The following is a 17,205-nucleotide window of genomic DNA, read 5'->3' as shown; positions in this document are numbered from 1 at the left end:
GCCGCAGGTGCCTACCGGTACATTGAAACAAATGAACTTTACACAGGCTTTAACGAAACACGGCTTTAACGAAACACGGCTTGTAACAAAAATAAATAGGCTTTAACGAAACACGGCTTGTAACAAAAATAAATACCGGTAGGCTTTAACGAAAAACGGCTTGTAACAAAAAATGTAAAATTAGCAGTAAACAGTAGGCTACCAAGAAAGTCATTGCTCCAGACCAAGCTCCCGTGCAGCAGCTCTATTTCCTTTTCCAACAGCCAGATCAATCGCCTTCAACTTGAAAGATGCATCAGATGCAGTTCTCCGTGTCTTTGCCATGATGAGGGTGACAAAATGACTACCGTAATCAGAATGGGAAGTTTGAGCGCGCTCGATTTAATCTAAACAGTAAACAAAAAATGTGTTTGACCTTAACCCGTTCGGCAATTTCATTGGTCTAATGAAAGCTTCATGCCGCCAAAAAACTGAGCACGTCACAGAATGTTTTATTTTTTATTTATTTGAAAGCGGGAAAAATCCACATATTAGCCGCGTCATTGTTTAAGCCGCAAGATTCAAAGCGTGGGAAAAAAGTAGCGGCTTATAGTCCGGAAATTACGGTAAATGTATTAATTTGCCCAGTTGATCACAATGCATCAGTGATTTGTATTTCTTGCAACTTTCTGATGAGGCAATGAGAATTCCCCGTCTGTGTATGTGTAGTGCACGCAGCTACCACTTTGTGTAGCCCTTAGCGATGATGCTAATAAAAAATCGTCTAATAGATGGAAAGGCTTCCCCTTAAACCTTGTCAATGAAATGTTAACTACAAAGTAGTCTATACATACCTGGCAGAATGATACAGTATCATGATTATTTGCATCAATCCAATTGCTGTGGACTTCAACATCGAATTTAGTTGATTTTCTATTTTAAAAAGTGTTATTTTGAGTGAAAACCTGAAAAAACAGGGGACTTGGAATTTGGGAAAAGAAAATATACAGATTTTATAGGGCCCTATTACTGTCAATCACCAAAAGCACTGTCACACATTGCACTCTTAGCTAATAGCTTCAGCATGCTTATATCACCTTCTGGCCTATATCCTCTAGCCATCTGCAGAAAAGCTCCAGCCTCTCTCTTTCTGTGCATCCGAAAACCCCACATTTTTCAAACTGGCTCTTGTCATGCTTCAGCATAAGCCTTACGTAACAGCCTGCAACCCTTTACTCGTCATAGATATTACTAAAGCAGAGTTCTAACTAATAATAGTCACAATGATTATTATAATCTCGAGTCCCTACATCCCCAAATGTATCCGGAGAACAAGGAAGTAGACTATGATGTAAATTCGACAATCTGCTTTTCTACCTTATGCCGCCTTTCACCAAGATTAATTTAGAAGCTGGGCAGTAGCAAAGCCCCAGGTGTGCCCAATAAGCTACTTATTCACTCAACTCCGTCACAAATGGGCGGATGCGTCAGCGAATAACATTATCTCTATTCCCATCGTAGCCACTCAGTGCATTATTGTCAATGCCATCGTGTCGGGTTATGACAAAATCAGCCCATTCAGTGAGAGCGGCACTGTCTCTCGTTGTGGTAACGGTTTAACGGTGGTAACAGTAAAGTAACTGGTGAAGAGGCCTCATTGTGGAGAGATGTGCTCAGTCTTCAGCTGTCTATATCTGTCTTTTGGGGGACCAATGATGTCACACCTCGGAGTAGTAGACAAAGCTGTCGTCGTGTGTGTTTTTTTTATTATTTTTTTATTTCACCTTTATTTAACCAGGTAGGCAAGTTGAGAACAAGTTCTCATTTACAATTGCGACCTGGCCAAGATAAAGCAAAGTAGTTCGACAACATACTAAAACACAGAGTTACACATGGAGTAAAACGACATACAATCAATGATGCAGTAGAAAAAAAATAAGACTATATACAATGTGAGCAAATGATGTGAGATAATGGAGGTAAAGGCAAAAAAAATGCCATGGTGGCAGAGTAAATAAAGTATGGCAAGAAAAACACTGGAAAGGTAGATTTGTAGTTTGAAGAAAGTTGAAAGTTAAAATATAAATAATATGGTGCAAAGGAGCAAAATAAATAAAATAAATAAATACAGTAGGGGAAAAGGTAGTAGTTTGGGCTCAATTAAAGATGGGCTATGTACAGGTGCAGAGATCTGTGAGCTGCTCTGACAGCTGGTGCTTAAAGCTAGTGAGGGAGATAAGTGTTTCCAGTTTTAGAGATTTTTGTAGTTCGTTCCAGTCATTGGCAGCTGAGAACTGGAAGGAGAGACGACCAAAGGAGGAGTTGGCTTTAGGGGTGACCAGAGAGATATACCTGCTGGAGCGCGTGCTACAGGTGGGTGCTGCTATGGTGACCAGTGAGCGGAGATAAGGGGGGACTTTACCTAGCAGGGTCTTGTAGATGACCTGGAGCCAATGTGTTTGGCGACGATTATGAAGTGAAGGCCAGCCAACGAGAGCATACAGGTCGCAGTGGTGGGTTGTATATGGTGCTTTGGTGACAAAACGGATGGCACTGTGATAGACTGCATCCAGCTTGTTGAGTAGGGTATTGGAGGCTATTTTGTAAATGACATCGCCGAAGTCGAGGATTGGTAGGATGGTCAGTTTTACGAGGGTATGTTTGGCAGCATGAGTGAAGGATGCTTTGTTGCGAAATAGGAAGCCAATTCTAGATTTCACTTTGGATTGGAGATGATTGATGTGAGTCTGGAAGGAGAGTTTACAGTCTAACCAGACACCTAGGTATTTGTAGTTGTCCACAAATTCTAAGTTAGAACCGTCCAGAGAAGTTATGCTGGATGGACGGGCAGGTGCAGGCAGCGATCAGTTGAAGAGCATGCATTTAGTTTTACTTGTGTTTAGGAGCAGTTGGAGACCACGGAAGGAGAGTTGAATGGCATTGAAGCTCGTCTGGAGGGTTGTTAACACAGTGTCCAAAGAAGGGCCAGAAGTATACAGAATGGTGTCGTCTGCGTAGAGGTGGATCAGAGATTCACCAGCAGCAAGAGCGACATCATTTATGTATACAGAGAAAAGAGTCGGCCCAAGAATTGAACCCTGTGGTACCCCCATAGAGACTGCCAGAGGTCCAGACAGTAGGCCCTCCGATTTGACACACTGAACTCTGTCAGAGAAGTAGTTGGTGAACCAGGCGACGCAATCGTTTGAGAAACCAAGGCTACTAAGTCTGCCGATGAGGATGTGGTGATTAACAGAGTCAAAAGCTTTGGCCAGGTCAATGAATACGGCAGCACAGTAATGTTTCTTATCGATGGCGGTTACGATGTCGTTTAGGACCTTGAGCGTGGCTGAGGTGCACCCATGACCAGCTCTGAAACCAGATTGCATAGCGGAGAGGGTGCGGTGGGATTCAAAATAGTCGGTAATCTGTTTGTTGACTTGGCTTTCGAAGACCTTAGAAAGGCAGGGTAGGATGGATATAGGTCTGTAGCAATTTGGGTCAAGAGTGTCACCTCCTTTGAAGAGGGGGATGACAGCAGCTGCTTTCCAATCTATGGGAATCTCAGACGACACGAAAGAGAGGTTGAACAGGCTAGTAATAGGGGTTGCAATAATTTCGGCAGATAATTTTAGAAAGAAAGGGTCCAGATTGTCAAGAGAGAGGCCTGGTGGCCTGATTGTGTGTGAGAGGCCTGGTGGTTTTTAATACAGGGATATGTGTGTGTGTGTGTGTGTGTGTGTGTGTGTGTGTGTGTGTTTTGGATCATGGTTTAATCTCTTTGGAAAACTGTCCAGCATAGGATGCCATGGACATAAATGAATTTGTATTTCAGGTAGTCACTCTGTCTTAGCATGCTGCATTCTCAAGTGAAGGACACATACTTACTTCACTCTTTCTCAAACTCGGCCCTACTCAGACTCCTTTTCCTCTATTCGCACCATAGGCATTCAGCTCACATAAGAGGTGGAGAGAGGATTGAGATGGTGAGGAGTGAATGCAGACCCAACTGCTGATAGAGCGGAAGGGATATTAAGAAGAAGAAAGGGGAAATAGAGCGCAGTACTCCATCGTCTTCTCTCCCCAGTGGTATTATTAGGAGCCCTGAGGGAGAAGACCGTTCATGTCAGGCCAGCTGCACTGGAGCTTTACTGTGTTATAATGTAGGTACAGGAGCTACACACCAACAGGATGGGAGAGGCTGCTAGCTCCATAGGTTTCCACTACCATAAGTGAGAATGTTTTACCATTGAGAAACACTTATCCTTTGGATAATTCACATCTTGTTTGATACAAACTGAGTGTACAAACCATTAGGAACACCGTCCTAGCATTGAGTTGCGCCCCCTTTTGCCACCAGAACAGTCTCAATTCATTGGGGCATGGGCACTAGAAGGTGTCAAGCGTTACCCATGTTGACTCCAGTTGTTGACTCCAATGCTTCCCAAAGTTGTCTCAAGTTGGCTGAATGTCCTTTGGGTAGTGGACCATTATTGATGCACATGGGATACTGTTGAGCTTGAAAAACCCAGCAGTGATTCAGTTCTTGACACACTCAAACCAGTGTGCCTAGCAACCAGTATCATAGCCCATTCAAAGGCACTTAAATCATTGTCTTGCCCATTTTTAACCTATGAATGGCACACATACACACTCCATGTCTCAAGGCTTAAAAATCCTTTAACCTCTCTGGGCTAGGTGGCACCAAATCGTCCCACCTACGTAACAGCCAGTTGAATCCTGTGGCGCGATTTTCAAAACCTTTGAAATGCTATTACTTCAATATCTCAAACATATGACTATTTTACAGCTTTTTAAAGACAAGACTCTCGTTAATCTAACCACACTGTCCGATTTCAAAAAGGCTTTACAACGAAAGCAAAACAGATTGTCAGCAGAGTACCCAGCCAGAAATAATCAGACACCCATTTTTCAAGCTAGCATATAATGTCACAAAAACCCAGAAGACAGCTAAATGCAGCACTAACCTTTGATGATCTTCATCAGATGACACACCTAGGACATTATGTTATACAATACATGCATGTTTTGTTCAATCAAGTTCATATTTATATCAAAAAACAGCTATTTCCAACTCCTATTTCCCAGGTGCTCTCTTTTGATGACTTCTGTAACCGTAATAGCCTTGGTTTCATGCATGTTAACATTAGAAGCCTTCTCCCTAAGTTTGTTTTATTCAATGCTTTAGCACACTCTGCCAACCCGGATGTCCTAGCCGTGTCTGAATCCTGGCTTAGGAAGACCACCAAAAACTCTGAAATCTTCATCCCTAACTACAACATTTTCAGACAAGATAGAACGGCCAAAGGGGGCGGTGTTGTAATCTACTGCAGAGAGAGCCTGCAGAGTTCTGTCCTACTATCCAGGTCTGTACCCAAACAATTTGAACTTCTACTTTTAAAAACAAGTCTCTCACCGTTGCTGCCTGCTATAGACCACCCTCTGCCCCAGCTGTGCTCTAGACACCATATGTGAACTGATTGCTCCCCATCTATCTTCAGAGCTCGTGCTGCTAGGTGACCTAAACTGGGACATGCTTAACACCCCAGCCATCCAACAATCTTAGCTTGATGCCCTCAATCTCACACAAATTATCAATGAACCTACCAGATACCACCCCAAAGCCGTAAACACGGACACCCTCATAGATATCATCCTAACCAACTTGCCCTCTAAATACACCTCTGCTGTTTTCAACCAAGATCTCAGCGATCACTGCCTCATTGCCTGCATCCGTAATGGGTCAGCGGTCAAACGACCTCCACTCATCACTGTCAAATGCTCCCTGAAACATTTCAGTGAGCAAGCCTTTCTAATCGACCTGGCCCGGGTATCCTGGAAGGATATTGACCTCATCCCGTCAGTAGAGGATGCCTGTTTTTTTTTTGTTTTTTTTTTAATACCTTCCTCACCATCTTAAATAAGCATGCCCCATTCAAAAAATGTTGAACCAGGAACAGATATAGCCCTTGGTTCTCTCTAGACCTGACTGCCCTTAACCAACACAAAAACATCATGTGGCATTCTGCATTAGCATTGAACAGCCCCCGTGATATGCAACTTTTCAGGGAAGTTAGAAACCAATATACACAGGCAGTTAGAAAAGCCAAGGCTAGCTTTTTCAAGCAGAAATATGCTTCCTGCAACACAAACTCAAAAAACTTCTGGGACACTGTAAAGTCCATAGAGAATAAGAACACCTCCTCCCAGCTGCCCACTGCACTGGGGCTAGGAAACACTGTCACCTCCGATAAATCCACTATAATTGAGAATTTCAATAAGCATTTTTCTACACCTGCTCCAATATCCAATGATAGGCGTGGCGCGAAATACAAATTCCTCGAAAATCCGAAAACTTCAATTTTTCAAACATATGACTATTTTACACCATTTTAAAGACAAGATTCTCCTTTATCTAACCACACTGTCCGATTTCAAAAAGGCTTTACAGCGAAAGCAAAACATTAGATTATGTCAGCAAAGTACCCAGCCAGATATAATCAGACACCCATTTTTCAAGCTAGCATATGTCACAAAAAACAAAACCACAGCTAAATGCAGCACTAACCTTTGATGATCTTCATCAGGTGACACTCCTAGGACATTATGTTATACAATACATGCATGTTTTGTTCAATCAAGTTCATATTTATATCAAAAACCAGCTTTTTACATTAGCATGTGACTAGCATTCCCACCGAACACTTCCGGTGAATTTACTAAATTACTCACGATAAACGTTCACAAAAAACATAAATTATTTTAAGAATTATAGATACAGAACTCCTTTATGCAATCGCGGTGTCCAATTTTAAAATAGCTTTTCGGTGAAAGCACATTTTGCAATATTCTGAGTAGATAGCTCGCCATCACGGGCTAGCTATTTTGACACCCACCAAGTTTGGTACTCACCAAACTCAGATTTACTATAAGAAAAATTGGATTACCTTTGCTGTTCTTCGTCAGAATGCACTCCCAGGACTTCTACTTCAATAACAAATGTTAGTTTGGTTCCAAATAATCCATAGTTAATATTAAATACTAATATTTAATCCATAGTTAATCCAAATAATCCATAGCCCGGCGCGTTTCGTGACAAAAAATGTCAAAATATTCCATTACCGTACTTCGAAGCATGTCAAACGCTATTTAAAATCAATTTTTATGCGATTTTTCTCGTAAAAAAGCGATAATATTCCGACCGGGAGTCGTTGTTTTCGTTCAAAGACTGAAAATGAAAACATGGAGTCGTCTCGTGCACGCGCGCGCCAGTCTCATTGTTCTCAGATCGACCACTTACCAAATGCGCTACTCTTTTTCAGCCATGGCCTGCAAAGTCATCATTCAACGTTCTGGCGGCTTCTGAGAGCCTATGGGAGCGTTAGAAAATGTCACGTTACAGCAGAGATCCCCTGTTTTGGATAGAGATGATCAAGAAGGCCAAGAAATGGTCAGAGAGGGCGCTTCCTGTTTGGAATCTTCTCAGGTTTTGGCCTGCCAAATGAGTTCTGTTATACTCACAGACACCATTCAAACAGTTTTAGAAACTTTGGAGTGTTTTCTATCCAAAGCTAATAATTATATGCATATTCTAGTTTCTGGGCAGGAGTAATAATCAGATTAAATCGGGTATGTTTTTTATCCGGACGTGAAAATACTGCCCCCTAACCATAACAAGTTAACTTCTTGGGGCTATGTGGGACGTTAGCGTGCCACCCGTGACGCACCCTATCAACAGCAGGTGCATTTCAAGAGCGGCAAATTTTAAACCAAATAAATGTCAAAATTCTAATTTCTCAAACATACAACTAACTTACAGCCTTTGAAAGATAAACATCTTAATCTAACCACGTTGTCCGATTTCAAAAAGGTTTTACGGGGAAAGCATAAAGTTAGGTTATGTTAGGAGAGTACATTGATAATAGCTGTGTGTAATGCATTGTCGATTCAAAGACAGGCGTCACCAAAACCATAAAGTCAGCTAAAATTATGCACTAACCTTTTACAATCTCCATCAGATGACACTCCTAGGACATTATGTTAGACAATGCATGCATTTTTAGTTCTATCAAGTTCATATTTATATCTAAAAACAGCGTTTTACTATGGCGTTGATGTTCAGGAAATCGTTTCCCTCCAATACCGGCAGTCAAGTCATGACAACAAAATAATTAATTAATATTAGAAAACATTGGTAAAATATTCAAAGAATTATAGATTTACATCTCTTGAACGCAATGGACTTGCCAGATTTAAAATGAACCTTACTGGGAAATCACACTTTGCAATAATCTGAGCACTGCGCCAGAAAAATACGCATTGCGATACAGACTAACCGCCATGTTGGAGAGATCTAAAATCGGAAATACTATGTAAATAATCCATTACCTTTGATTCTCTTCATCAGATGTCACTTCCAAAGAATCCCAGGTCCATAACGAATGTAGTTTTGTTCAAAAAAGCTCATCATTTATGTCCAAAAACCTCCGTGTTGTAGCACATGATCTAAGCCAGCCGGACTTCACTTCACTTCAAGAACGGAAAAAATATATTTACGTTCGTTCAAACATGTCAAACGTTGTATCGCATAAATCATTAGGGCCTTTTTTAACCAGAACATGAATAAAATTCAAGGCGGACCATTGGGTTCTCTATTAAAACGTTTTGGAATGAGAGTACCCACCATCAACTCGCACGCCAGGTGTCTAATGGGCCATCACGTTCCAAGGCTCTTCTTCAGTCAGATCTCACTGTAGAAGACTCAAAACACTTTGTAAAGGCTGGGGACATCTTGTGGAAGCAATAGGAAGTGCCAAAACATTCCTCACCCCCTTTGTTTTTCAATGGTATAGGCTTAAAGTCAATTCAACACATCAGGTATCCACTTCCTGTCAGAATCTGTCTCAGGGTTTTGCCTGCCAAATGAGTTCTGTTATACTCACAGACACCATTCAAACAGTTTTAGAAACTTTAGGGTGTTTTCTATCCATATATAATAAGTATATGCATATTGTCGTTACTGGGTAGGATTAGTAACCAGATTAAATCGGGTACATTTTTTTATCCAGCCGTGAAAATACTGCCCACTATACCCTAACAGGTTAACAACCCTCCAGACGAGCTTCAATGCCATACAACTCTCCTTCCGTGGCCTCCAACTGCTCTTAAATAGAAGTAAAACTAAATGCATGCTCTTCAACCGATCGCTGCCCGCACCTGTCCGCCCGTCCAGCAATTACCTAGGTGTCTGGTTAGACTTTAAGCTCTCCTTCCAGACTCACAACAAACATCTCCAATCCAAAGTTAAATCTAGAATTGGCTTCCTATTTCGCAACAAAGCATCCTTCACTCATGCTGCCAAACATACCCTCGTAAAACTGACCATCCTACCAATCCTCGACTTCAGCGATGTCATTTACAAAATAGCCTCCAACACCCTACTCAACAAATTGGATGCAGTCTATCACAGTGCCATCCGTTTTGTCACCAAAGCCCCATATACTACCCACCACTGCGACCTGTACGCTCTCGTTGGCTGGCCCTCGCTTCATACTCGTCGCCAAACCCACTGGCTCCAGGTCATCTTCAAGACCCTGCTAGGTAAAGTCCCCCCCCTTATCTCAGCTCACTGGTCACCATAGCAGCACCCACCTGTAGCACGCGCTCCAGCAGGTATATCTCTCTGGTCACCCCCAAAGCCACTTCCTCCTTTGGCCGTCTCTCCTTCCAGTTCTCTGCTGCCAATGACTGGAACGAACTACAAAAATCTCTGAAACTGGAAACATTTATCTCCCTCACTAGCTTTAAGCACCAGCTGTCAGAGCAGCTCACAGATCACTACACCTGTACATAGCCCATCTATAATTTAGCCCAAACAACTACCTCTTCCCCTACTGTATTTATTTATTTATTTAGCTCCTTTGCACCCCATTATTTCTATTTCTAATTTGCACTTTCTTCCACTACAAATCTACCATTCCAGTGTTTTACTTGCTATATTGTATTTACTTTGCCACCATGGCCTTTTTTTTGCCTTTACCTCCCTTATCTCACCTCATTTGCTCACATTGTATATAGACTTATTTTTCTACTGTATTATTGACTGTATGTTTGTTTCACTCCAGAAGGGATGTTGTTGTATGTGTCGAACTGCTTTGCTTTATCTTGGCCAGGTCGCAATTGTAAATGAGAACTTGTTCTCAACTTGCCTACCTGGTTAAATAAAGGAGAAATAAATGTAAAAAAATCTAAACTGATTGAAGTGGATTTAGCAACAGGTGATGTGGATTTCACCAGGTCAGTCTGTCATGGAAAGAGCAGTACCTAATGTATTCCCAAAATCCAATTAAATTCAGTGATGCTAGCCATGGCATGTTTTATGTTTAGTTCTGCTTAATCACATTCTGTATCACAAATGCACTGTCCCCATTGCATAATCAACCATCTAATACTGTTTGAGTTTTCTTGACCTGGAAAGCAATAGAGCACAGCGAAATGGATTTAGTTGGCCTAACTAACAGGTGCCTGGGAGGGTGTGTGGCAGGTAATGTGCCCTGGAAGTATTTACTTGTTTTAGTCATAGAGTGAAAAATTATATGCTGTCCTATTTCGCTCACGCCGCCAAACATACCGTTGTAAAACTGACTATCCTACCGATCCTCGACTTTGGCGATGTCATTTACAAAATTGCTTCCAATACTCTACTCAGCAAACTGGATGCAGTCTATCACAGTGCCATCCGTTTTGTCGCCAAAGCCCCATATACTACCCACCACTGCGACCTGTATGCTCTAGTCGGCTGGCCCTTGCTACATATTTGTCGCCAGACCCACTGGCTCCAGGTCATCTATAAGTCTATGCTAGGTAAAGCTCCGCTTTATCTCAGCTCACTGGTAACGATAACAACACCCACCCGTAGCACGCGCTCCAGCAGGTATATCTCACTGGTCATCCCCAAAGCCAACACCTCCTTTGGCCGCCTTTTCTTCCAGTTCTCTGCTGCCAATGACTGGAACGAATTGCAAAAGTCGCTGATGCTGGAGACTTATATTTCCCTCACTAACTTTAAACATCAGCTATCTGAGCAGCTAACCGATCGCTGCAGCTGTACACAGCCCATCTGTAAATACCCACCCAATCTACCTACCTCATCCCCATATTGTTTTTATTTACTTTTCAGCTCTTTTGCACACCATTATTTCTACTTGCACATCATCATCATCAGCTATCACTCCAGTGTTAATTTTCTAAACTGTAATTACTTCGCTACTATGGCCTATTTATTGCCTTACCACCTCACGCCATTTGCACACACTGTATATAGACTTTCTTTTTTTCTAATGTGACTGTACGCTTGTTTATTCCATGTGTAACTCTGTTTGTGTCGCACTGCTTTGCTTTATCTTGGCCAGGTCGCGGTTGTAAATGAGAACTTGTTCTCAACTAGCTTACCTGGTTAAATAAAGGTAAAATAAAATGTTGCTGTGAAGACATGTCTAACAGCCCTCCCTGTTCTCTTCTCTCTCATCCCTCCTAGAACTCAATACGGCATAATCTGTCCCTGAACAAGTGTTTTCTCAAAGTGCCTCGCTCTAAAGATGACCCTGGAAAAGTAAGTATTCCCTGACCACTATAGTCTGAGTACATATTTCATCTTGAATGACCACATGTTTTGGTAGGAGAAAACACTCAAGTGTGTTTTCTATCAAATCGCCCACAAATGAGGTTGCATATGATGCGTCATTTCGACATGCTCAGACTCCTCCCTGCACAACGAGAAGAGTGAGGAGAAACTGAGAATAAACCAATAGAAAGAGGAATTGTTTTGGAGGATTTCTGGAGGAAAGACAGTACAGGCCTTGGTAAGAAAGAAAAAAACAAAAGCACATAAAGGTGAGGTAGAATCATTCGGGACATTGTAACTGATGTGGACAGTGTTAATTACACTAAAATACACATTTAAAAGCTAAAAAGTGCATTGTTTAAAATCGGTGTACACAGTTGGTGCATTATTTGAATAAGTGCATGCATTAATGATAATCAATCAACTCTAATGAAAACAAATTGTAAAAAGAATATTGTCAACAGTAGTGGGAGCTTGGCCCATTTGATTTACCAGCTGAAAAGAACGCTGAACATTCTAAACAGCAGCGTTTGTTTTTGCTGCTAAGGGAAAACCCAGAGACAATTGCTGATTATACCCTAATTGGAGACAAGAATACAATCTCTGACCTGCTCTTCTATACAATGCATACTGCTGCTTGGTATTCTGCCGCATTTAGACACTTTGGCCATGCCAGAAAGGGAGGAATCACTAATGGTCGACATATCTTGGTATTTGATGAAAAGGAGCCTGATAATCAACTCTTCACCATTAACCCTTTGACGTGTACGATCACATATTTGTGATCATTGTTGAGTGGTCCCTGAGCCATCATGGTGGAAAAAATCTGCCATTCTGCCCTTGAGCAAGGCAGTTAACTCCCCAATAACTGCTCTCTGGGCTCCAGGCGCCGACTACGTGGACATCGAATAAGGCAGCCCCCGCACCTCTGATTCAGAGGGGTTGGGTTAAATGCGGAAGATATATTGTGGTTGAATGTATTCAGTTGTGCAACTGGGTATACCCTTTCCACGTCATCGTGAATGCTCTGCCACCAGAGGTTACTCAGGTATAAAGAAAAAGCGGATAAAATCATATTTTATCTCAGCACCTCTCCTCTTTCTAAAGATTTGATTTAACTGTCCTGTATATACTGTAGGAATAGTATATGACTAATATTTTTGTTCTCTCGTGTTATCTTTCCAATGTATAACTCTTCTTTTTTTTTTTATGTATGTCTAATGTTCTTGTCTATAACTGTTCTGTACTTTGTCTTGTATTTGTACATTTTATGTAGACTCCAGGAAGAGTAGCTGCTGCATGTGCATAAATAAAGTCAACTAAATCAACTCCTGATCTTGGACCAGGGTAGTCCTGATCAGAGTTAGGCAAGCACACACTGGTGAGAAGAGGAGGATGGAAGGTGTTCAGCCCCCAATCCTCAGAAGGCTCTCAGCCCAAGTCTCAGGCTTCAGTCGAACGTCCAGATCTTCTAGATATGCTGAGCAACATGGACAATAGGCAATTGCTTGCAGCTCACAAGGGCCCAGGATACAGGACGGAAAGCTCTGCCTAGCTACCTGTACGAGCAACCCCTCCAGATGCCACACACCTCTATACTCACACCTGGACACGGTTACCCTTCCAGGGGAAGCTTCTCCCCGCCACCCTGCCCTGGCATCTGACTACCCAGCTTGTCCCCTGTCGGCAATCTACCTGGGCCCGGCTACTGGCTACTCATCTCCAGCTTACTCAGCTACAGGTTACCCTGCCCTGGCATATCCGGCTCGGGAGTAACCAGTGTACCAGCCCTCAATGTACTACTCAGGGCCGGACCCAGGGGTGTACTCTTACCAGCCGGATGCAGCTGCGGTGGCCTTCACGCAGCCAGTACAGCCCCTGAGCCAGCAGCAGCCCCGGCAGAGACTGGCAGCACCTGAGGCCAGCAGCTTTATCCAGTGCAGCTCACAAGGGCCTACACATACTCACTTCAACAGCCAGTGTTCCCGCCGTAACCAAGCTTTTCTGCGGCTCCCACGTTGAGTGTCTCAGCTCCCCTCAGAGATCAATGCCAAATTCAAAAGCCATATTTACACCACATAACCACAAGCTCACCACACCGTTCTGTACCTAGCACAATGGCTGAAGATGGAAGCAGAGTGCCAGAGTGGCTGCAGAGCAGCCAGTGCCCATACCCAACAGGAGGAGCCTGCAGCCTTTCAGCAGAAACGCTCTGGTGCCACCATGTTCTATGGGGCAACAGAGCCTCTTCCACAGGAAGTACCACCTGCACAGCCCACAGTCAAAGGCTTACTGCTCCCTGTGCGAAAGCAGGGGCCGCTACCTCAGCAAGTGTGAGAGATTCACCTCAATGACTGTCGAGCTGAAGCTCAAGTGGCTGAAGGACAAGAGACACTGTTCGCGGGGCGGCGCGGCCGGGTGCACCCTGATGCTCGGTGGATGCTAAGGAGACTGTGTGACATCTGATGGCCAGCACCTCCATTGTCTGCTCACCAGCATCCTGACTCGAAGACGGATGACCGTATCCACCAGACATGGATGACCCACAGAAAATGAAACACCCTGCTTCCCTTTCACAGGGCAGCTATCCAGGCAATGGACACCAGCCTGTGGTAACCCCGATCTCACGGGGCGGCGCAGCGCTTCCAGAGATAGAATTTTACCATGTCACTTGACTAACGCAGTAAATCCGACAAAGTAAAAATTTGGGGTGGCTGTAGAAAATCGTCCTATTCAGGACTTGTTTATTCTTTTTAGGTGCAAGGCCTGCTAGAGGGGGGATAAGCTGCACTCTGCTCTAATAACATGTTAGGGCAAAAAAATAGTACTTAAACTACTACCACTTGTACTTCTATGATTCAATGCTGTGTGTGTTTGTGGCAATAAATTAGTGACTTGAGTATGTCTTCTGCCTCGTCATTCTCTCTAGTTTAAACCGGCACTTCTTTTCACCATGAATTATGAAGTGGTTGGAAAGGTAAAGTGAAATTGCTGTGCCAGGAAAAGTGTTTGGTAGCAGAGGTTTCTATAGTCCTTGTTTGTGCTGTGTTTAAGAAATTGCTGATCTGAGTAAATGTATAAACACAAACAATTAGTGAAGCCCCATTTTTAAGTTAACATATTTCTTATTTTTTTACTGTGACATCTTACAAGTGTACTGTATCTGTACCCGTAATTACCGTGATCTGCCGAGTGCTGCGCTTTGAGTGTGAATTCCAGGCTACCATTCTTTATAGATTTTACCAATTTTGTTTTCACCAGTGTGTTTCTCATGGCCATAGGGATGTGAACCGTTGAAAAATGAATTAAGAGGAAATCAACTCAATAATTCAGCTGGAATCCGCAGCCGAGGCCTGTAGTTTGACACGGAGGTTCTCGCCTGATTAGCTCTACGTGGACCTGACCAGAGCCTTAACTCGCACAACAGGTCGAACCAATCAATAAAACTGCAGGGGAGACCCAATGTGCAACATGAGGGTAGCCATACATTTATCCTGTTATACACTGTGGAGAACCTCCGAGATATAACGATAGATACATCATGTACTCACGTTATCAACTTGTTCTGTAGCCCACCTCCCTGGGTTGTGATACTGAGGGGAAAAAAGCGAGTTAGAAAGAGAGAGGAGATTTGCAGAGACGAGAGCAGATAATCCATGTTTGTGTTCCTATATGAACTTCATTCTGTCAAACGCAGTGGGCCTCCTTGGGAGAGAACAAGGGAGAACAGAGGGAAAGATATAGGGGCACGCTATGCTCTATATATATATAGTGCATTACTTTTGGGCCTATGGAAGATGGTCAAAAGTAGTGCACTATATGAGGAATAAAGTGCCATTTGGGATGCAGACAAGTAATTGATTTACTCCACTTATGTCTTGTTGCTGTGGGATGCTGCTGTGTTGGGCTGGTGTAGAAAATCAGTGATGTATTATTTGCTATATGTAGTAGAGTGATTTGTGGGATGACTTCATTTCAACATTATTTTTATTAGTGCTTACTATTTAACATCAAGTGGGTGGATTGTCAAGCAGGGAATCTGTTAAACCACTAATAGCATTTGTATGGCCCTAGTGTTAATATCTGGTTTGTTGTCGTCTCCAGGGTTCCTACTGGGCTATAGACACCAACCGTAAAGAGGACACACTTCCCACCAGGCCAAAGAAGAGGCCACACTCTGGAGAAAGGGTGAGTACTGGACTGGTGTCAAACCTTGCTTTCGACACCGCCAAACTTTCCCAGCATGGGCCGACATACAATTTACACTGTTCCGATTAATGGTCGCCCACGGCGTGCACAAATGTAGCGGGATAGCAGGTTGGGCAACAAAATAACCCAGATTGACTGGGGGAGTCAGCTAAAATAAAGCATCACATCACGGCCAGACTGCTCTGAACTATGTCATTGAGCATTGCATTATTGGCTTAATTTTAAACAATTCATGATGCCGTCTCATTTCGGCCTACTGTCATCCCCTATCTTCTTTGAGATGGTGATGTCATACCATGAAAAATCACGTCTCTCCTGCCCCTAAAGAATTAGCACTACACCACTGGTGTTCAGTGATCTGAGCGCCTGACTGAACACCGTGCTGCAGCTCACTGAGCACTGAGTAGCAGCAGACCCATTCTCCCCTTACACATCTACCTCTGCCCTACCCATCACCACGGAAACAAAGGATGCATGGAGCGGCAAAGTGCACAATCATCGCAGCCCAACGAAAAGAGGAAGAGGGGTGGGCAGGTATAGGGAGGGAGAGAGAGAAGGGAAGGGAGAGCTAGCAGATGAGGGTGAGAGAAAAGGAAAGGGGGGAGAGAGTATTCTAGGCTTCTGTTCTAGTTAATTACCCCACACAAGGCCCTAGGCTGCCATTTAGACATACAGTATTTTCTTCTGGAATATTTTTTTTATCACAAACATTCATTAATTCAGAGCCCTGTCATTTTTTTTACATGCAAGCCCTTCAATGCTTTTATTATGCTTCGGTTGCATTTCTGGGCAGACTTGCTTGTTAAATTGTCTCACAGGAAGAGTACTTTGCTTTACTCAGAAATATAGCTTTCTTTCACTGTCAAGAAAATGTGTATTCCGTATGTGTATTCTTATTGGTTTTCTCTATACCTAATGGCCACAGACAAAGCCTTTAGTCTGGTTTCCAATTTAATACATGTACACTACCGTTCAAAAGTTTGGGGTCACTTAGAAAATATCCTTGATTTTGAAAGAAAAACACATTTTTTTGTCCATTAAAATAACATCAAATTGATCAGAAGTACAGTGTAGACATTGTTAATGTTGTAAATGACCATTGTAGCTGGAAATGGCTGATTTAAAACATTAAAAAAAAAATATATATATATATATATATATATATATATATATATATATATATATATATATATATATATATATATATATATATATATATATATATATAAAAAAATAAAAATGGAATATCTTTACATTTATCAGCAGCCATCACCCCTGTGTTCAAATGGCACGTTGTGTTAGCTAATCCAAGTTTATCATTTTAAAAGGCTAATTGATCATTAGAAAACCCTTTTGCAATTATGTTAGCACAG

General features: G+C 42.5%; 1 protein-coding gene across 4 annotated transcripts in view; it reads left to right on the top strand.

Moving 5' to 3' along the window:
* Positions 1-17,205, top strand: part of LOC115168930 (forkhead box protein J3) — a 97,766-nt gene that overhangs the window by 48,455 nt on the left and 32,106 nt on the right. For all 4 annotated transcript variants that reach the window (XM_029724457.1, XM_029724453.1, XM_029724454.1 and 1 more), the window contains 2 exons: positions 11,537-11,611; positions 15,728-15,811. In XM_029724457.1, the coding sequence (XP_029580317.1) occupies positions 11,537-11,611; positions 15,728-15,811 (159 nt within the window). The remainder of the gene's footprint in view (positions 1-11,536; positions 11,612-15,727; positions 15,812-17,205) is intronic.

Source organism: Salmo trutta, chromosome 30, assembly GCF_901001165.1.
Source record: "Salmo trutta chromosome 30, fSalTru1.1, whole genome shotgun sequence".
Taxonomy (NCBI): Eukaryota; Metazoa; Chordata; class Actinopteri; order Salmoniformes; family Salmonidae; genus Salmo; species Salmo trutta.
Note: the sequence above shows the minus strand (reverse complement) of the source record. Positions and strands in the feature narration are given on the sequence as shown.